Source organism: Mesocricetus auratus, unplaced genomic scaffold, assembly GCF_017639785.1.
Source record: "Mesocricetus auratus isolate SY011 unplaced genomic scaffold, BCM_Maur_2.0 Super-Scaffold_6723, whole genome shotgun sequence".
NCBI classification, from domain to species: domain Eukaryota; kingdom Metazoa; phylum Chordata; class Mammalia; order Rodentia; family Cricetidae; genus Mesocricetus; species Mesocricetus auratus.
Genome location: NW_024429183.1, coordinates 1,446,070 through 1,467,300, shown reverse-complemented (window position 1 = coordinate 1,467,300; position 21,231 = coordinate 1,446,070). Strand labels below are relative to the sequence as shown.

The 21,231-nt window shown below is 53.8% G+C and overlaps 3 protein-coding genes across 3 annotated transcripts; 1 reads left to right on the top strand and 2 right to left on the bottom strand.

The window, feature by feature from the left end:
* On the top strand, positions 1 to 1,853 carry Il17c (interleukin 17C). The gene is made up of 3 exons (XM_005073124.4): positions 1 to 69; positions 296 to 615; positions 1,048 to 1,853. Exons 1-3 carry the CDS (start codon positions 31 to 33, stop codon positions 1,307 to 1,309), a joined length of 621 nt encoding a protein of 206 aa, XP_005073181.2. The 5' UTR covers positions 1 to 30; the 3' UTR covers positions 1,310 to 1,853.
* Positions 1,854 to 2,521: 668 nt separating this feature from the next.
* LOC101822574 (cytochrome b-245 light chain) lies at positions 2,522 to 11,320 on the bottom strand. The gene is made up of 6 exons (XM_005073125.4): positions 11,164 to 11,320; positions 5,740 to 5,809; positions 5,276 to 5,350; positions 5,020 to 5,103; positions 4,432 to 4,513; positions 2,522 to 2,826 (listed from the first exon to the last, which is right to left on the bottom strand). Exons 1-6 carry the CDS (start codon positions 11,219 to 11,221, stop codon positions 2,617 to 2,619), a joined length of 579 nt encoding a protein of 192 aa, XP_005073182.2. The 5' UTR covers positions 11,222 to 11,320; the 3' UTR covers positions 2,522 to 2,616.
* A 619-nt stretch (positions 11,321 to 11,939) lies between these two features.
* Positions 11,940 to 21,231, bottom strand: Mvd (mevalonate diphosphate decarboxylase). The gene is made up of 10 exons (XM_005073203.4): positions 20,952 to 21,231; positions 17,713 to 17,783; positions 17,144 to 17,258; positions 16,761 to 16,907; positions 15,728 to 15,927; positions 15,332 to 15,406; positions 14,936 to 15,154; positions 14,398 to 14,513; positions 13,377 to 13,485; positions 11,940 to 12,570 (listed from the first exon to the last, which is right to left on the bottom strand). Exons 1-10 carry the CDS (start codon positions 21,022 to 21,024, stop codon positions 12,490 to 12,492), a joined length of 1,206 nt encoding a protein of 401 aa, XP_005073260.1. The 5' UTR covers positions 21,025 to 21,231; the 3' UTR covers positions 11,940 to 12,489.

The window sequence follows — 21,231 nt, the reverse complement described above, 5'->3', positions numbered from 1 at the left end:
TGGGACCATCGCCAGGTGTGAGGCCTCTCCATGTCTGCTGCCATGGCCACTGCCATAGCCATTGTGATGGTGAGCCTGGCCCACTTCCCAGCCTTATAATGACAGCCTGTGCCAGCAGGGGGGATGTTGGGGGCTTGTCTCTGAGCATAGGTGCACTGGGATGCGTTTAGGCTAAGCCTGTTTCCCATCTACGGAAGGAAGTCTAACCCCATCTTGTCAGTGAGAACTGGCAAGCTTTGGAGGAAATGGGGTGTTCTCTGGGCTACCCCTAACCATACACCTGTCTGTTCCCCAGTGTCTCCTGCTTTTAGCCTGGTTGCCTACTGGGATGACCCACCAAGATCTCCAGTTCCGGGGTAAAACCCGAAGCCATGGGACCCAGAGGTGCTACTCTGCTGAGGAACTGTCTCATGGCCAGGCACCCCCACACCTGCTAACTCGAAGTGCCAGGTGGGAGCAGGCCCTCCCTGTGGCCCTGGTGTCCACTTTGGAGGCCACAGGCCACAGGAGACAGCATGAAAGACCTCAAGCAGGAACACAGTGCCCCGTGCTGCGGCCAGAGGAGGTGTTGGAAGCTGATACCCACCAGCGCTCCATCTCACCATGGAAATATCGGTGAGGGTCATGGGGTCCCCGCTGGTGGGGTGGTTGGGTGGCTTTATTCCCACTCTGGAACCCTAGGTCTTCATCTACCTACTCTCTGAAAGCACATTCCTTCCCTGAGAAGCTGTAGCTTGGGCCAAGTGGCACCAGGGCCCCCATAAAGTCCCTGCTTCTGTGTTCTCAGGGGGCATGGGTTAAATGTAGGTAACATCATTTATTGAGCACCAGCTGAATGCCAGTCTTCTTGGTGCCTGCACCTTTCTGTCTGTGGCGTTCGAATCCTGAACTCTCAAATTGTCCATTCCAGAGCGAGTGGTGCAGCCACGGGAGGGTGGAGCTCCAAGGCAGGGGAGGAGCGATACTGTGTCCACCATGCTGCTCGTGAAAGCTCAGATGAACTCTCGATAGGACCAGAGTGAGTATTCACTGCTCCTGTCCCCACAGCGTCGATACAGACAAGAACCGCTACCCACAGAAGTTGGCAGTGGCAGAGTGCTTGTGTCGTGGCTGCATCAACGCCAAGACAGGCCGCGAGACAGCAGCCCTGAACTCCGTGCAGCTGCTGCAGAGCCTGCTGGTCCTGCGGCGACAGCCCTGCTCCCAAGACGGCACAGCAGACCCTACACCAGGATCCTTCACCTTCCACACTGAGTTCATCCGAGTGCCTGTTGGCTGCACCTGCGTCCTTCCCAGGTCTGCACAGTGACGGCTTCTGTCGTGGCCCCCCTGTGATGCGGCAGGCCCTCTCGAGAGACCACACATTCCAGGCATCCCCACAGCGGATGCCTCTTATTTATGTGTATTTATTGCTTATTTATTGACTCAAGAGTGCAGCAGAGCTCTACCCAGCCCTTGCCCAGTAATCTCTGCCTAGTGCCCAGATGCAGGCTGCTAGTCTCAGGATTGGGGAGGCCAGGCATCCTCATGACTAGAAGGGTCACTCCCAGTGGCTCTCGAGCCTTAGCTTACCCTGTTACCAGAGGGGAGACTGGGCATGGTATAAACCACACCTGGAATCCCAGCCCTCCGCAGAGGCTCCTCAGGTTCTCAGACAGGAAAGCCAGGGCTAATAGTGACTGTCTCAAGAGAGGGGGGGGAGCTCTCCCTGAACCTCTAGCAACAGTGACAGGTGGGGAGATGAAGGGCTGGCTCTGTGTCACCCCAGAGCCCTGGTTTTGCCCAATGCAGCCCTTCCAGCTGTTTTTAAACAATTATTTATTCTAACCGCTATTAAATGGACACATTTCAACACTTCCTCTATTTATTCCTGCAAGTCTACTTTTTTTCCTCTTGGCCCTGTCCACCCAGTGGGTGCTCAGAGGCTACTAAAGCCCCAAAATCCTTTCCTAAGGTGTTCATGTTGAGAAGGTACTGCTGGGGTGCAGAGGGACTTCAACAGGACACACACAGCCATTAGGCCTGGGTCTCCACCTTCCTACAGGGGGCGCTCCTGCCTTAGGCAGGGAATAGGCTTCTCACGCTCACATTGTGTTCTCCACTCCTCATTATTACTTTGGCCATTTGGGGACACTATCTCTGTCTGAAGTTAACCCCCAGGAACACTCCTCTGCATCAAGACAGGCAGGCAATCATTGCCACAACAGGCTTTTCCAGCATGACCCAGCCAGACCCAGGGCTGTGAGGCCAAACTGGAGACCTAGACTCCAGCCTAGGTCCAGGAGCCACCAGGATGGCATCCTGTACTCTGGACCCATTGGGTGCCTTTGGCAAAGGGGAGCCAGTGGCTTCCACTATGGGAAGACCTGGAATTGTAAGCATGAGTCCACCCAGGGTCCATTGGGCAGTTGCCAGGCCTTCCCTGACTGACCTTCAGGTTACCACACAGGATGGGGTGCATGTCAGATCTACTGCCGATCACAGCCCCTCCCCCCAGCCTCACAGGAAGAGCCACTCTCCATACCAGCTATTCAATGTTTATTACAATGGGCATCAGCACCCCCTGGTGGCAGCTCCAGGAAAACTCAAGCAGGAGCTGCAGACAGCAACTGAAGGTCACACAACCTCATCTGTCACTGGAATTGGGTTGACCTGGGGGCCTCCAGCCGAGGCTGCCTCCTCCTCATCCACACTTGGCTTCTTTCGGACCTCCACTGGTGGCCGGGCCGGGGGGTTGGTGGGTGGCTGCTTGATGGTGCCTCCAACCTGTGGCCGCTCCTTGGGTTTGGGCTCAATGGGGGTCCACTGCTCACCCCGGATGGCTGCCTGAGGGGCAGAGAGGGACTATGTTATGCTTCAAGCTGCTTACTGTCACAGGGGACTCCAAGTGGGCATGGGTCTTAATCCCTAAGCAGAATGGGAATGGCTTACATTAATTGACTGGCCCAAGGCCACACAGTCAGGATCTGGTGCTGCCTGACATCAAACCCAAGCTATGTGGCCATGCCAGGAGGGCCCTGCAATGGAGGGAGCATAGAGCCCTGGGTTTCTATAACACTCCCAGAAACACTTCCAGGTACATATTCTATGATCCACACAACTCCCAGGTCCCCTCCAAGAGATACCCATCTTCAACAAGGCCTGCCCAGGGGTGTCAAGCATTCTAAAGAAAACATGTGGGCTGGGTGCTAAAGTATGAGAGCAGAGTACTTGCTGGAAACAGTGCTGCTAGCCCTACCCCCACATGCACTCCCACAGCCGCTGACTCAGTGTATCTGGAAACTGCATGTAAATTTAGTAATCCCGCAGGGTGGCGGCGGCGGCAGCCATGGTGGCAGCCATGCACGCCTTTAATCCTAGTATTCTGGAGGCAGAGGCAGGAGGATATCCCTGAGTTGGAGGCCAGCCTGGTTTACAGAGGAAGTTCCAGGTCAGCCAAGGCTATGCAAAGAAACCCTGTCTCGAAAAACAAAAACAAAAGCTATAAATAAAGTTAGTAGCCCACAATGATTGAGAGGAACTCTGACACCTGTGGCTACACCTTCAAACACTTGTGGCTACACCTTCAAACACCTGGGGCTACACCTTCAAACACCTGTGGCTACACCTTCAAACACCTGAGGCTACACCTTCAAACACCTGAGGCTACACCTTCTAACTAATAAGTTAGAACATTGTATACAGAAGATAAGAATGGAGCTGGCAGAAGAGAATCAGAAAGACATCCATAGGACCTCAGAAAATGGGTGGGGGAAGACTTTTAATGAACACAAACTAAGCTAGGTGAAGTAGCAAGTGCCTGCCATCCAGCATTAAGATTAGGAGGTGGAAGCAATAGCCGGGTGGTGGTGGCTCACTCCTTTAATTCCAGCACTCGGGAGGCAGAGGCAGAGGCAAAGGCAGAGGCAGGTGGATCTCTGAGTTTGAGTCCAGTGGTCTACAAAGCGAGTTCCAGGACAGGTTCTAAAGTTACACAGAAAAACCACACACACACACACACACACACACACACACACACACACAAAGGTGGAAGCGAGAGGACCAGGAGTTCAAGGTCATATTTAACTACATAGCAAGTTTGAGGCCAGTCTGGGCTACCTGAGAGCCTCTCTTCCTCTCAGAATAGATAGGTAGGTAGGTGGGTAGATGGTAGACAGACACACACAGACAGACAAGATAGATCTGTGTCATGAGCATCCCAAACTCAGGTAGGCTTTGATGAGCAACGGCCCCACACTGAGGCTGGGAGGTGGGACCCGGGCCAGCCACCTCCCCGACAGAGCCACAGTGCAGCTTCAACAGGGAAGTGTCCAGTGCACACCAGACGGCATTAACGAAGCTGATGTGAGCGCAGCTGTCACAAGGGCCCAGAGCACCAAGAACATGGGAGCAGGGGATGGAGGAGGCTTGGGACAGAGGGCAGCCACTTACCAGCAGGTAGATCACACTGGCAATGACCAGGCAAACTGTCCCCAGGATAGTGGCCAGAAGGAAGCCTGCAGGCACTGACAGCCTTGAGGGTGACAGGAGGAAGGGAATAGACAACAGTTAGAGGGGCTCTTGAGCTCTTGGCCACAAGCTCTCAACTGGAGATTGCTTCCCAAGGTCCTAGAAAGAGCTCTGCCTGGGTCCAGCTTAGGTTTGCTATAAACTGTTCTCTGTAGTGATGTGTCCTTTGATTCAAGCCCCAGCTACCGGGTTGGGGAAAAGGCTTGAGCTGGGGTGTGGCCACATGGGTGTGTCCCAATCCAGGTTTAGCATAGACCATGAAGAACAACAGGTGTAACAGACCCATGGAGACCCACCCAACAGCACAACTGAATCTTGATGGTAGGTTCAGTGTGCGTCTCACAACAGACAGCAGGTGCAGGTTTAGGACCTTCTGCCGTCTCTAAAAGCTGGGCTTCTCCGGACAAACATCAATGAAGAAGGGGCTAAGCCCTAACCTCCTGTCTAGACTACAGACCCACGGGGTATCTCCTAGTCTCCTGTTACCCAGGGCATTAGCAGAGGACTCACAAGAAGTGGAGGACAGCCCGGACATAGTAATTTCTCGTCAGGGGCCCAAACAGCTTCACCACAGTAGTCAAGTACTTCTGTCCACTAGATGCAGAGGGAAGGCAGGTCAGGGGGTCAGCACCAGTCACATCCAGGACTCCCTATCCATCCCCTTCCAGGGTCCTGTCCCTGGTCACATGGGCCCAGCAGCTGGCAGGCCTTGGGCTGCAAGCTCCCAACAAGCCGGCTCCTGGTCACTCAGGTGGGAAGGACTTACCACCGCTCCATGGTAGAGCCCTTTTTCCTCTTCCCCCGGGGGTACTCCAGCAGACAGATAAGCACACCTGCAGCGCTGTCATGTGGTTAAGGAAAGCCACGCTTGGCCTAAGCCAGTGTGCACTTCTCCTGATAGGTAAATGGAGGCACAGTCACTGGCCCATACCCGCCTGCTACCTCATCTGTCCTCAGGTTCTGGCCAGAGGGTCCATTGTCCAGCCAGGTAGGGAGGAGACAGCGGACTCCAATCCAAGCCCGGGGATCATGGGCCTCAGCTATATGTTTGCCTGAACCCTCTCTATGGCCTTTGGCAAGTAGTTCCCCAGCCCTGGGCCTTGACTTCTAAAACTGCAGCAAGAGCTGGTCCTGTTTCCTGAGGCTGTGGCCAAACAGGGTGTGTGTAGAAGTGCTAGGCCTGGAAGCAGCTGTATCACCACACCTTCCTGGTCCCCAGCAGAAGGATACATAGAGTAGGCACCAAAGTACCACTGTGTGAAGCGTCCAGCAGTAGCCACGATGCCCCCTGTGATAAGGACTAAGGATGGAGGGAGGTGGTTAGGGGGTGGCACCTGCTGTAGGTGTGAGTCAACTTGAGCTTGCCCCTGGGCTAGGACCACCTCCATTCTCTGCCCATTAGAGCAGGGCACTGCCCCAGGAAGAAATGCCTGTATTGCAGGGGGCGCATGGGGCAGAGAGACACGGCCAGGGTGAGCTGAACCCGCTGGTGGCAGCCCTGCCTCAGCTCCACGGCAGCTGTCTAGTGCTGGCATCCTGTGTGCCTGCCAGCTACTGCCCCTTCTTTTCGGCTGTGCTGTTTCTTCTTGGTCCGTCTGTAAGTAGTGCATACCTGGGTTCCATCCCCAGAAAAAACAAAACAAACAAAAACTCCAGAAACCTGCACAAGGTTGTGCCACGATCCCATGGCCCCACCGTCATCTCAGCTAGCCAGCCCATTCAAGACTTTACTATAGTAGAATACACAACTGCGAAGTTTAGTTCCTCCAGGAATCACATGACTTACAGCCCCCGTCATTTCAGAAAGTCCTTGTGTCTGTGTCTTTGGCTCAGATGAAGCGATTAGCAGCTCACTCTTCTTTTGTTGTTGTTGTTTGGAGAAAGCCTGGACACACATGTTGGTCCCCATGCACTTGGGTTGCAGCACAGATCACCACACCCCTACTGCTTACTGCTTTTCTTTTTGGTTTTTCAAGACAGGGTTTCTCTGTGTAGCCCTGACTGTCCTGGAACTCACTCTGTAGAACAGGCTGACCTCCAACTCACAGGGACACACCCACCTCTCCCTCGGAGTGCTGGGTCTAAAGGTGTGCGCCACCACCATCTGGCATAATTTTTTTTATTGTTTTCTTTTTTTTTAATTGATTACTTTGCTAGTCTCTGAATCAGCTGGCATTTACTAATTCATCTTTGTTTTTGGGATATTTGGAGTCTTCTAGTCTATGGCTACAATGGATAAGGTTATGTGGCTGTGTTTTTATTTTTTTAATCAATAGTAAGAGTGAATTTAAGATATTTTGTGGCTGGGAGTTGGTGACGCCCGCCTTTAATCCCAGCACTAGGGAGGCAGAGGCAGGTGGATCTCTGTGAGTTCGAGACCAGCCTGGTCTATAGGAGCTAGTTCCAGGACAGCCTCCAAAGCCACAGAGAAACACTGTCTCAAAAAACAAAACAAAACATAAAAGATATTTTGTGGATAGCTGGGTGGTGGTGGTGCTCGCTTTTAATCCCAGAACTAACTCAGGAGGCAGAAGCAGGTGGATCTCTGTGAGTTCGAGGCCAGCCTGGTCTACAGAGCTAGTTCCAGGACAGTCAGGGCTATACAGAAGGATCATAGACTTCAGGTCAAGACTCTATTTCAAAAAATAGTTTTCTCTTTTTATCTCTATTCTAGAAGTGTGTAGTAAGTTTTACTCATTTAAATTTTGGGGGGGGGAATTGAGACAGGGTTTCTCTGTAACAGTACTAGCTGTCCTGGAACTAGCTAGCCAGCATTTTTCAAAAGTAGTGATGTGTAGTTTCTACTTTTCAAATTGAGATTCACATGGTCAACTTATTCTATTTCCTGTGCTGACATTTGGAAATAAATTCTCCCAAATATTTGTGGCTACTTGCTGCAAAATTCTTCCTAGCCACGGGTGAACTTTTACTGCCTCACTTGTTGTTCATCGGCAGTTTCCTCTCTCTCCAGTGCCAGCCCTTCTCCAGATTCGGCCTCCCTCTTGCTGAAGCACATCCGCTAGTCACTTTGCACCGAAACTCAGCAGGACAGTGCAGGTGGAGAGGTTTGTCCTTTTCTCAGCACCTGAGATCATTACACACTGCCTCCTGGCATCTATGACATCATTACACACTGTCTCCTGGCATCTATGACATCATTACACACTGTCTCCTGGCATCTATGACATCATTACACACTGTTCTGGCATCTATAACATCACTACACACTATTGTGGCATCTATAGTTTGATCTGAGAACTTTATAAGCTGGTATTAACCCAAGATTTTTTTCCTTGTCTAACTTCATTTTGGTATGATCAAGAAGGGATTTGTTTTCACTAGTTCTGGAAACAACTTCTTACCCCGTTCAGCCTGAAGTCATTTCTGGGAAACGTTTGCCCAGCCTGCAGATCACCCTCCCCCACACTATGGATGCTCTCTTGTGGAACCTCAGTGTTTCACATGTTACTCTTCCTGCACAACATATGACACAACTTCTGTGTAGAAATCCCCATGTTGGTGTGGTTCCTCCCAACTTCCTTCTGTTTCCTTCTTCAGAGCTGTGCAGCCTCAGTGCGTCCACTACTGAGACTTGATCTGCGAGCATCTGTAGACACCGCACAGGAATTCACTTTCTCAAATCCAGTTGGTCATTTACCTCCTTTGGCAGTCAAGATACACTTTTTTCTCTTTCCGGTGGGACCAGCATCCCTGCCCTATGGGTGCCCTGCCCTATGGGTGCTGACTCCTCACAGGGTTCACTTCCTCAAACAGTGAGCTAAAGTGAGCTCGTGCCAGTAGAGTGTACTGTGTGCCCAGCGGAGGGCTTCTCTAGCTCTGCATCGGTGGCTGAAGGCAGCCTGACTCCGGCAGCCTGCACAGGCCCTGATCTCAGGTTTTGACTGGTTATAATCTTCTCCATCTGCCCCCTGGCGACAACAGCTCAAGGCAGCTGCGAGTTTATGTCCTATGTGAGTCTTGCCTGGATGGTGACTCCTGCCTTCTCCAGCACAGAGACACTAGAGTGGCCTCAGGAAAAGCCGCCATATTGTCCCAGACATCCCCAGACTTCAGGCTCCTCTCCCAACCTTCAAATAGCACTGGTTTATTCTTAGGTTTGGCTTGTAGCTCAGCTACATATTAACTCTGCTGTTCTGCCAGTCAGCATTAAGGGTGTGCTCTGCAGGAGGGAAGGGTCTTTTGGTCACACATTCACTCAGTCTGCTATCCACTGGTCCTTAGGGTGTCATGGTCATTCTGAGCTTCTGCTCTGCTGCCACCATTAGTGGTAGGGGACACCCTTTATCCACCAGGGAGACCCAAAGACTCATTCTTAAACCCAAACAAGAACAACTACTGTGTACCGGGACCCTGAAATAACATAAAGACCAAAGCCCCTGGCTTACTTAAGACAGTTACACACTTTAACAGGGGTCCTCACCCCAGGGAATCAGGCTACATGCGGTTGGATGCCTCTGAGCTCAGCATCCGAGTCTTAAGGGGAAGAGCAGGGGAGGGACGTGTCAGCTAGCTCTGGGTGCTACAGTAGCAACAGTTTGTGCAAAGCTGTTGCACATTCAGGAAACTCAGAAGCAGAAAAGAAGCCGTACAGCACAGGAGGCAGGAGAGTGCCCAGGAGGCAAGCGGGTGGGGGGCAGCAGACAGAGATAGGTCCTGATGTAGTGCCAGGTGATGATGTGTCCAGATATCCTGTGATTTAAAAACAAAACAAACAACAGCAACAAAAAACAGCCGGGCAGTGGTGGCACATGCCTTTGATCCCAGTACTTGGGAGGCCAGCCTGGCCTATAGAGTGAGTTCCAGGACACCAGAGAAACCCTGTCTCAAAAGCAAAACAAACAACAAACAAAAGAAGCTGGGAGCCGGGCGTTGGTGGCGCACGCCTTTAATCCCAGCACTCGGGAGGCAGAGGCAGGCGGATCTCTGTGAGTTCGAGGCCAGCCTGGTCTACAAAGTGAGTTCCAGGACAGCTTCCAAAGCCACAGAGAAACCCTGTCTCGAAAAACCAAAAAAAAAAAAAAAAAAAAAAAAAGAAGCTGGGAGAGAGATGGCTCAGTGGTTAAGAGTGCTCACTGCTCTTGCAGAGGCCCTGGGTTTGATTCCCAGCATTCATAGCAGCAGCTTAGAACCACCTGTAACTCCAGCTCCAGGAGATCCAGCACCCTCTGCTAGCCTGTCTGCACGACCATGCCCCCACACAGACATACACGCATTCACAGAATTTGAAAAGTAAAATGTTAAAAAAAAAAGTGTTCACCGGGGGTTGGTGGCACACGACTTTAGTCCCAGCACTCGGGAGACAGAGGCAAGTGGATCTCTGCGAATTCGAGACCAGCCTGGTCTACAAGAGCCAGTTCCAGGACACCTCCAAAGCCACAGAGAAACCCTGTCACCCTGTCTCAAAAAACCAAAAAAAAAAAAGTGTTCCTGCAGGTTAGACCTAGATTATCCAGAACCCTCCCAGGGTAGCTGTTCTTTCCAGAAACAAGGAACATCAGAGAAGTCCCACTTGATGGGGGAATGTGGCCACACCGGTGACTTTTCTAGATCTCCATTGTCTCTAAACAACACAGTAGAGTCTGACTGTGGACAATTAGCTGAGGCCTTACACAGCACACGTGTAAGGACACGCTGGCACTCAGAGTAGAGGCCCTGTCTCCCCCCCCCGGGCTGTGTCTCTGTCACCTCCACTTCCTGGAGGGAATCTGAGGTCTAGTAGTGTTCACAGTCCACCGTCCACCACTGTCGGGCAGGTGGGGAGGGGGGGAGGGGAGATGAGTCTGGCTCACCATTCTCAAAGGGCTTCAGCTGCAAAGCCTCCCACCCCAGAATGGAGCTTCCAGTGTGGACTGCGGAGATTTCTCCATCACCTCCCCTATGCGTTATTCTCAGGCGAGTGGAGGTGGGCCTAGTCTGTCACCCCTGCCCTCGCAGGTCTTTCCTGGTTAGTTTTGGCTTTGAAGCATGTCTGCAGTTTCTTCTATAGTCTCAGGCCTGATGCTCCTGGTCTGGTCTACTAGGTTTCTTTCCTGGTGCAGTGAAACCTAGGGATCCCACTACCCTTTGGCAGAGCTCCCAGGCTATCTGGATTGTTCAAGGCACAGCCAGCGTCATTCTGACCAAAGCTAAGTGCCCAGCACCTTAGCCCTGGGCTAAGATCACTCAGAGTGGTGTCTGGACTCTTGTGAAATTGTTTCTGCGCACACACCGCTTGTAGGATGGAGCCCGCAGCTCCTCCAGGATGAGATCAGCTCCTATCCCAGGCCCATCCAGGAGAAGACGGAGCCCTAGCTACCCCCAAGCCTAGAGCCCCGACTTCAGACCAAGTGGTTTATGCATAGAAGAGGGTCTTCCGGCGGGTTTTCCTAACCGGGCGGGAAACCACCAGGCGAATGCCTCTTCCCCAGCTGCGAGCAACTTCCTCCTCGGAGGTCCCAGGGCAGACAGAGCAGGGTGCAGGGCGGGGTCGCAGAGCAGGCGGCAGGGCAAGGCCAGCAGCGGCCACCGCCCGCTCCGCACCCCGGGCCCCAGCAGCCCGCGCTGGGAGGTCCGCAGCGCCAGCCGGAGCCCTGCTTCTCCCGCGGCGCCCCAAGGGTCCTGACCGGCCCTCCGCCCGCAGCCCGCCTCACTCACTCAGGCCAGACGCCAGCGCCTGCTCATTGGCCCACATGGCCCACTCGATCTGCCCCATGGCGAGGACCCTGAACACGCAGCCGTCAGGTTCAACTTTGCAGCCCACTCCACAAACCCTCACGGATCGGCCCGCCCCCTGCTCAGGCTCCGCCCCTTCGGGCTGTGCCCTAGAGGCCTCCTCTGCGCCTTCCCTTTGAGCCTTGGTGGGTGGAACAGCCACCCCATGGGCGACCTCCAGCTGGAATGTGCCCGGCTGTTTAGGAATTGCCTGTGACTTGTGACGGTTACCCCACACACACTCGTGCCACTGGAGCAGGTCATTTCACACAGCACCCCATGCTTATCAGACAAAGGCAGACAGATCCTAAAGGATGAGGTTACTTCCGACCCTCTGTGAGCTGGGGCAGGTGTGGCCTGGATCACATGACTAAGTGGAGGGAGGGGGACATGATATGCAAGGCTGGGAAAACCCAGAAAAGCCAGGGCGGCTGAACACTGCTGCTCTGTTGTCTCTCCCCTCTGGCCCGGATCAACTCAGCAGCAGTGGCATGTATGTTGGGGTATGGCATAGGCTCACATGGAGGCAGGAGACTCACAGGAGGGCTGGCTTCTGGGCAGTGGGACGCAATCCTAGCAGAACCTACTTCAGGCCCACCTCTCTACTACATGAACAAGACTGAACTCAATGGCAGGTAGGGACCTGAGCAGTCACTGACCTGGCGATCATGAACCCTAGAAAGATGGTTTATGAGGAAAACGCACAGCCAAGGCAGGCAGGCAGGCAGCAGCACACTTTATTCCTGGGTCATCGGGTCCATCGTCTGCACCTTCATGATGCACCCACACCCACAATGGACCCCACCCTGTGGGCTCAACAGCCTCCACCCTCAAGGGAAGGGGTCACAGGTCTTTATAAAGAAACAGTCCGTCCACGGTGTGGCCTGAGTTGGGAGCCTGAGTCTCAGTAGAGACACTGCTGTGTAGCCACCATCCTCCAAGCTTAGCTGGGGACTGAGGCCCTAGGAGCTTCTTCAGTGGGAGAGACAGACACCCCTTCCCTAATGAGCTCCTGTCTGGAATACAGGAAAGTCCACAGAGAGTTTCAGCAAGCCCTTCGGAAACCACAGGGAACGTGAGGCACTTGAGGGGACCCCGCCCCCCACCCCCTGGCTGTCTAGACAGTTGCCCATCACCATTCCATGTCCCCCAACACAGCATCATCATCAAGTAACCCACAGGTGTGGCCAGGCAGCACACCAGCTCCCGTAGCCCCGGTGAGCCAGTCTTTCCACATCAGCACGAGGGATCCATCAGGCATGGAAGCGGTCAGGGGTCCTGTTGTGGCAGGCCATCTGGGCCTAGCAGATGAGCATGCGAGTTGTCTAGGACTTGAGGTCCTGGTCCAACCTGGGGGAGGAAATCAGCATCTAGTGATGGGCAACAGCAGTAGCCCCACCCACTGCCCCAGGGACCGTACAAGCCAGTGACTCTAAAGTGGGATTAGAATGGGGGGGAGGGATGGAGGGGTCCCTCCGGGTAAATCCACACCAGCTTGTCCAAGCTAAGCCACCTGAGCTTCCAGGTGCCCCTCACGCTGGCTGGGCCAGATCCTGGGGATCTCTGTGGCCCTCAGCACATGACTGCTATAGAAAGCAGCGATTTAGAGTTAGCCACTTTGAGCAGGACCAGGAGACACAGGGATGCTGGCCTGCTTGTGGTTAGGAACACCCTGAGGGCAGAGTATTGGGGACCCCAACACCTACCTATGCTGGTGATAAAAGTGACCACTTTTTTTTTTTTTTTTTTTGGTTTCTCTGTAGCTTTGGAGCCTGTCCTGGAACTCATTCTGTAGATGAGTCTGCCCTTGAACCTAGAGATCCACCTGCCTCTGTCTCCTGAGTGCTAGGATTAAAGGTGTGCACCACCACCACCTGGCAAAGTGACCACTATTTGTCTTCCTGGTTTCTCTTGGTCCAGAGTTACTAGCCTTTGTATCCCAAACGCCCCCACTCTCCTCCTCTATGTGCAAGCTGTCCCTAAATGACCACTGAGAGGAAATGAGTAGCCCGTGTCTGATGACTCTGAGCCCAAAGAACAGCAGGTGACTACTTTCTGTTGATGCTGGCTTCTGCTTCCTACCTGAGACACAGTGGACGAGGGAGCCTGGGCACCCCCAGCAGATAAAGAGGTGCCTGCCAGGTACTGGGCCTCACCTGAGTGGCGATGATGTACTGGACAGCACCAGGGCTGGGCTCCAGAGCCAGCGCAGCTTTCAGCTCATCAGAGAGAAGAACAGGCGTCACCGGCAGCCCCTTTAGGAACCTAGGCAAAGGAAGCAGAAGGGTTTCATTACGCCAGTGCAGAAGGCCAGGTGGGCACCTCTTCAGAGACAGGGGTGCTGCGGAAGCAAGGGTGGGGGAAGGGCAGGGACCTGCTAGGAAAGAGGTTTCTTTTAGGGATGATGAAAACACTATAAATTAGAGATTTTGCAGAGCAGCACAGAGCAGTCAGACCAGTCCAGGAGGCAGACCTGCCCCAAAGAGACCAAGGACCACATGCATAGGCTCAAACCTGTTTGAATCCTATGCTTCAAAGTATCAGGTATTTAACACACCCATCAGAATGACTGATACATTTCCAAATAAAACTCAGATCTGGGCTGGAGAGGTGGCTAAGTGGTTGAAAACACTTGTTGCTCTTGCAGAGGACTAGAGTTAGGGTCCCAGCACCCACACAGCACCTCACAACCATCTATAATTCCAGTTCCAGAGAACTGATGCCCTCTTCTGGCCTCCAAGGATACTGCACAAATCTGGTGTACTGACATTCACACAGGCAAAATACTCAGTCTAAAAAAATTTTTAAATAAACAAATAACACGTTTTGATGAGGGAGGGCCCCTGACCTTCCAGGAACATTATTTCTCTCCTTTTGAAAAACCCATCATAGTTTGAGATAGGGTTTGAATTCGCCTCCTGAGCACTGGTATCCCAGGTGAGGCCACCTAGGCCAGCTGGGATATCCCTTCTTAAGAAAGGAATATGATATTTGTTCACACATCTGCAACCTGTGTGGCTATCAGGAGAGACTTTCCATGCTGCCATGTGCCGTGGCTGTGTCCCTGCAGGAGGACAGCCAGAGTCTCTGATCTCCTGGCTTAGTATTGGGTCCACCATTTGTTCCTAGCATGGTGCTCTGGACATCTCAAGGCAGGGAAGAGGGACACACACTCACTTGTCTCCATTTGTTGCAGGGGGGAAGCTGTGCCTCACGGCTGCCACAAACTCAGCCACGGTGTCATCCAGGGTGAAGACCACAGCATTGGGGCCCGCATCAAATGTGTATGCCACCTGGAACCCAGAGAGTATCCCAAGCTGTTCACTCAGTACCCTGAGCTCTGACCCTCTACCTGCTGGGGGACCTAGGGTCTCCCAGAGTTGAATAGGGCTCATGCAACCAATCCAGGGAGAGGTAGCAACTAATCACACTGGTGTTAAGTCACCTCAGTCTGGAGCTCAGGAAGAGGCTACTAGGCTACTAGGGTCACACAGTGTGGATTAGGCAATACACAAAACACAGAACAACCCAGAACTGCAGGGTGGAGCTTGTCTGTGCCATGTCTGCCATGGTCTTCAGGCCCATCCGGGAGGCCACTCACAGCCCCACCCACCTCCATAACCTTTGTCTGTCCATGTACACCACATCCCCGTCATCTGTCCATGCTCCCTGAGGCTGGACCCTCTGCTTGACTCCATCCCCCCCACCCTGTCACCTTTGTCTGCCCATGGTGTGTGTTAAAGCAGTGTACTAGTTGGATGATGCGCCTGGAGGTGTCATTGAGGTAGGAGATGGGTGGGAAGGTATCCAGGCAGGTGGCATGGAACTGGTTGCTGTCCTTCATGGTCAGCTGTGCAAAGGCCTGGAAGTCCCGCTCTTGGATGCAGCGGGTCATCTCCTTCATGCGCTCAGGCACAATGGACTCAGCCCGGAACTGCAAGGTGAGTGATCAAGTGGGTGAGTGGATACAACACTCTCTGCCGATAGGTCTGGCATAGGACCTCCAGAGCTTCCCCCACCAGGGGAGCCCTACTTGAGCAGTACACTTCCCTCTCCCCAGTAGACTCACCTAGAGCAGGGCTCTGGTCTCTACCTCCCCAGCAGGTCCTACCTTGAGCAGGGTACTGGTCTCCACACTGGTCTGCATGCCCACGGTGCTGCCCATCGGCTTCTTCTCGGCACTCACCTGAATGGGAGACGGCACTGGGCCCGGGCCACAGGGAACCCACAGCACAGCCCTATCACTTGGCCCTGGTCTCTGTCAAATCAACCCTGGGCTTCTGGTTAGGGAGGGGTGATGTGGGTCTGGGTCTATCATGGGGAAGGGCCACAGCCCTGCCGTGCAGGGGACACTCCTGATCCTACTAGCTACCACCAACAGCCTTGGTCTGTTCTCTAGCCCCTACTGGCCTAGGAACCTGGTGAATCCCAGATAAATACGGTCCTTCCATTCTTAGCCCAGCCCTGGCTAAGCAATCATCCTCCCGCTGGCTGCCCATCCACTTACCACGAGGATGAGGACTCGGAGTTGAGGCCAGTGCCACTCTGGGGCTATCTGCCGGGCGATGCTGTCCTTTCCATCTGCCTGTTCCCCCATCTGCCACTCCACGAAGCCCCCATAAAGGCTGCGGCAGGCACTGCCTGAGCCGCGCCGAGCCACTTCCGAGAGATCCCCCTCAACCCCGTAAACCCGCGCCAAGGTATAGGCTGAAGGTACAGGAAAGAGACACGGAGGCAGCGTGAGGGTTAGTGTGCCACACAGTTCAGCTCTGCTGGGTGTTCCCACCGCACAGGAAATGAGATTCTGAGGAGGCAGAGCAGGGGCTCCGGCATCGCCCAGCAGCTCCACACCACTGAGTTTGGAAATGTCCTCAGTCTCATAACCCACCTAGGGACGGACGGGGCTGGGGGAAGTTTCCTTGAGGAGCTATACCCACGTGGAGCATTAAGGGAAGGGGTGGCATTCAGAAGGTCACCAGGAGCAGGGACCAAGGTGAAAGCCTGAGTAATGTTTCTCCAGGAAGAGAATGGTGGCTCTGAGGGAAGACCGTATGGCAGGCGTCAGCCTGGGGCCTTCTCTGAGTCTAGCAATCTCAAGAAGGTGATCCTGCCTCCAGGACAGGCTTGCCTACACCTCCACTTCGGGATGATGCAGGAACCAGCTGGACCAGGAAGCTAAGGGATAAGGGTGGCCTGAGCTCACCATTGTGAGGACTGCCTGTGCCAGGGATGGGGATGACACACACAGTGACCTGAAGCTGGGCAATTCCCAAGGGAGCCAAGAACAACACCCCCCACCCCCCCACCCCCCCCACCCCCGCCTCCAGGTATTTTCTAGCTTCAGGTGGCTTCTGTCACTTGTGTCACCTGGGAGATGGAGGGCCCTCGCACAAGTGCAGAGAGGGTCTGGTGGTCAGTTGCATTCTGGGAAAGGGCAAACTCAGGGAGCTGGACAACGGGAGCCCTGGGTGCTGACAGTCAGAGGACCCCTCCTACTACAAAGCAGAACCCTGGGTCCCCTGGGCCCTGTGAGCACACACCTAGGCAGGCGTAGCCCGCTGCTGAGGATGCCAAGCCTGCAGCAGTGGGGAAGTTGTTCTCTGAGGCCACATGCACCTTATAGCTGAGGCTGAGGGGAAGAGCATCCCCGTCTCCTGAGCTCCTCCGCTTCCGAGCCAGGCGTCGAACTGCAGGGGAGAGGGCACAGTGAGCGGTCTTACCACGTGGCAGATGCGCTGGATCTACCTCTGTCACCTCATTTGCCTGGGGCTGAGATCTGTGATGCAATGACTCCCAGACTTCCCACATGGGCTTCCTCCTGGGGTGCTCCCACCCTAGCCCCTCTCTGTCTGCTACTAGAGGCTTCCTATAGGCACTCAGCATCCACAAGGGCACAATAGGAGTTGCTGTCATCCCAACTCACTCTCCCTCAGGCAGGCCTGGAGCCGTGGCTGCCCCACATCCTCCTCTTGACCATTGAGCCAGATGCGGTCTTCTGTGAAGTCCTTGCTGATGGCAGCGGTTGTGATGGTTTTTAGCTGGGAAGGAAAACAGGGGCCAGTGCTAAGGACCGGTGCCCACAAAACATCTCTTTCTGCCCAGGAGGCCTTTCCTAACTATGGTTAGCATGGGGCCCACTTGGGCAGGGACAAGCATGTGGGAGGTCAGGGGGCTGGGCTGCCAAGGTCAGACCTAGCTGGGCAGCAGGAAGTCAGCAAGCCCCTCAGGCTGGCCACACTATCCTGGCCTTCACTATGCAGGTGACATCTGTTTCACCCACGGCTGGATCATGGGTACCTGGTCCCTCTTGAGTAAGGAAGCTAGGTATAAATCTATCCCTGTGGCATTGGGACTTTGTGTGTGGATGAGGAGACAAAGAGACTGTGTGCTGGGCAGTCTGAAAGGAATTAGGACACAGGTCAGCTCCGGCTCTCAGGAGAGCCCACCCCATTCTATCCATCAGAGCTCAGTGTCTACGTGGTGCAAAGTCACCTGGTCCTGGTGCAGTGTGACACTCAGAGAGGAGTTGATGGGCAGGATCAGGGCTTCATCTCGCTTCCCCCCTGCAACGAAAATCCAAACAGTGAGTTCCTGGTGCCCCAGTGGCACTCCCCAAAGTTGTCTTCACCCCTCGGTAGCAGAGCCCCATCTCCACCCAGCTCTCACTGCACAGGCTGTACTACCACCCTAGGGACACCTCAGCACAGTTGGAGGCCAGCCCACCCCTGCCTCATGCTTCCTCCATCTTTGTTTCACTCCACAGCCAGCAGCCGTGGGCGTCTGCTAGGTACCACGTGCTCATGTGGATAGTGGTCTGCTCGTCCACCCACAGGAGCCCAGTTCCTGACCATGTCTCAGATGGCGCCAATAGAACGGCCCCTCTCTACCCAGTCCTCCAAGTCCCACCCATTACAGAGAGCACAGTCGACTCTCCAGAAAGCCAAAGGAAACACTACCGACAACACTCACAACACTTAGCCGGCGGTATCATGTCTTTGTTGAGCATCCGCACATGCTCTATTATTTTGGGATGCTCGGGCAGAAGATAACAAAAGACTAGCACTGGGTGGGTGGACCTGTCCACCCTTCCCCATCTACAGACATCTGCACACAGACAGCTCTCCTAGAGTCATGGAACCGCTTTGAGGAAGATGGAGCAGATGTCCTAACCTCTAAGACTGAATGAGGAAGGAAGACCCTGGGCCCTTGGTTCAAGGCATGGCTAGGGTGCACCATCTGGGTTTCTTTCTGCCCACTGGTCTCAGGCCAGCATCAAGGAGACCAGCAAAGGGCAGCTGAGTGAGACAAAATTTTTGCTCCAGCTTGCTCCAGCCTCACCCTCTTCCCAAAGCTCTGGGAGCCTGGCTAGATGGGGGCCCCATCCTTTCTGCCCTGAAAGTGTGGCAGGCTGCCCTTTCATCTCAGCTGGCAGCCTGGACTACATCCACAGGGCTGCTTGAACACGTGCTTCTTCTAGCCTTGCTGGAAGTTTCCAGAGGAAGCCTAACGGCTCCTGCAGGAACCCTACAGACCCCCCAGCAAAAATAAGTGCCATACAATGTGGGAGGACGCTCTCTATCTGCCAGAAAAGACACAACATCCCTCCTCCACCAGCTAAAGGTTTTCACAGAACTTGAGTCTCAGAGCACAACAGAAAACCATTAGATCTCACCCAAAATCATTTGCCATACCAATTGTCAGAGATGCCATGACTGCTGCCAAAGGTTTTAAAGCAGCCACCATGAAAATGCTGCCACCAGTGATCAGAAGCAAGTAAGAAAACAACTGCAAAGAGATGATAAAGCAGGAAATGGAAACCTGAGAGTTGAGCCGGGAACTGAAATGAAAGCTCGGGGCAAACTTAAAATGAACAGATGGCAGGAAAAACGCAGCCAGCTGAAAGGTGACTGACATAGAAACACCAGTCAATGGAAAGCATCCCACACAGCTACATGCAGAAGAAAAATAGCATGCATCTAAAAAGATATTTATTCTTTGAAAATTTCATTTATGTATACAACGTATCTTTCTTTTGTTGTTGTTTTCTTTTTTTTTTTTTTTTTGAGACAGGGTTTCTCTGTATTGTTTTGGAGGCTGTCCTGGAACTCACTCAGTAGACCAGGCTGGTATCGAACTCACAGAGATCCGCCTGCCCCTGCCTCCCGAGTGCTGGGATTGAAGGTGTGTGCTGATCTTGTGCTCTATAATGTTACTGAACACACTCTTTCCTTCTGAGAACTTTTGTAGATTCTTTGAGATTGTCTATGCAGACAAACAAGCCTTCTGCCACTAGGAGTAGCTTCCTTTAGTTTCTTCCTTTGGATCTGTGTGCCTTGGTTGCCTTTCTTGCCTGATTACAGTTGGGAGAAAAACATTGTATCAGGTAAGAGGATGGGGCTGTTGGCAGTGGACGTTCTTGAGCCATACCACTGGCCCTCAGGGAAATGGAAGCTAAAACTACATTGAGCTGTTGGCCTATCTGTTAGAAAGACTAAAGTGAAGAAAAATGGACTCCACTGACATGGGCACCAGAACATGGAAATCAAGATGATGGCCCGTGTACCTCTAGTAGGAATATGTGCTGGTGCAGCCACCTCCGGAGAACCCACAGTTCCTTAACAGAATGAAGAACAATTGCTACTCATTCTCCCAAAGGTGCTCCAGGTCATTTTCCCTCTAAAGGATGAACTTTCTGCCCATAAACGGGGGTAGCAGCTTCACTGGCAGCAGAGTCTGGGGTTGCTTATGCTGTGGCATAGGGCCCAGCGGCAGTGGGCAATAAATCCTCGCTGCATCCACCAGAATGAGCTTCCAGAAAGGTATGCTGAGTGAAACGAGTCAAACTCAAGAATCTACAGGCTGTGTGGATCCACCTACACCAGTTCTAAATGATGTAAGGCTAGAGGGATGGGCGCTGCTCCCTGGGGTTCCTCCCTAGTTGACAGGGTCATCAGGGAAGGGGGAAGAGCAAGAGGTTGCTCCTCTCAACAGCAGGTGCAGTGGCACCCGTCAACAGCAAAGCTTCAGGAGTGACAGTAGAGACCAGACCTGAGATACGTAGCATGTGAGGCCTAGGCTGGTCCACGGAGAGCCCCGCCTCTTCCTAGCAGCGAAAAGCCTTAATTTCTCCATCCCCAACTCGCAGTGGTGTGCCCCTCTCCAGCCCGGAGCCCAACCAATCCCAGCCGCGATGACCCTCCAACCCCGAGTCCCCATCCCCGCCGTGATGACACTCCCCATCTCCAGCCCTGGGATCTGAGATCCCAGTTGCGATGATCCTAGCTCAGCGCCGGCTGATCCCGGCCGTGGTGACGCCCCCTTCAACCCTGAGCCCCCTCTCAGCCGTCTCTAGCCCAAACCAGGGCCATGGGCCTTTCCCCTCCAGCCCTGGGAGCCTAATCGCGGGAATAGTGACCCTCATCTACTGCCCTTTGCCCATCGATCCTGGCAGCTGTGGCCCCTGTCTCCAGCCCCTCAGGATCCCCAATCCCGGTTGCAGTAACCCTCGCCTCTAGCATTGTACCCATCGATCCCAGAGGTGGTGACCTTCCTCTCCAGCCCTGTGCCTCGCCTACCCCTCACCCCAGCCGGGATGACCCGGTTCTCCAGCCCAGCTACTCTGGAGCGCGGCCCTCCAGCCCAGGGGATCCTGATTCCAGTCGTGATAACTCCGGCCTCCAGCCCTACGCTCCGATCCCAGCCGGGGTGACTTCCCTGACTCCAGCACTCACAGTACTTGATAACCGCGATGTTGACCGGCGCGGTGCAGGTGACGACTAGGTCCTGAGGCTTTTCCGAAGCCATGGCCGAAAGGCTGTAGTCAAAGATGCAGAGCCCAACACCGGTGACCGGTGTCCACAATCTCACGCGCTGCCATATGATTGGCCCACGGACCCGGCTGCTCCTGTGCTGTCCAATAGGCTGTGGGCCGAGCCCATGATCCACTTTTTAGCCTATGGACAGAATCGAATGATGTGCGGCCGACACTGAGCCCGCCTCCGCTGCCCCAAG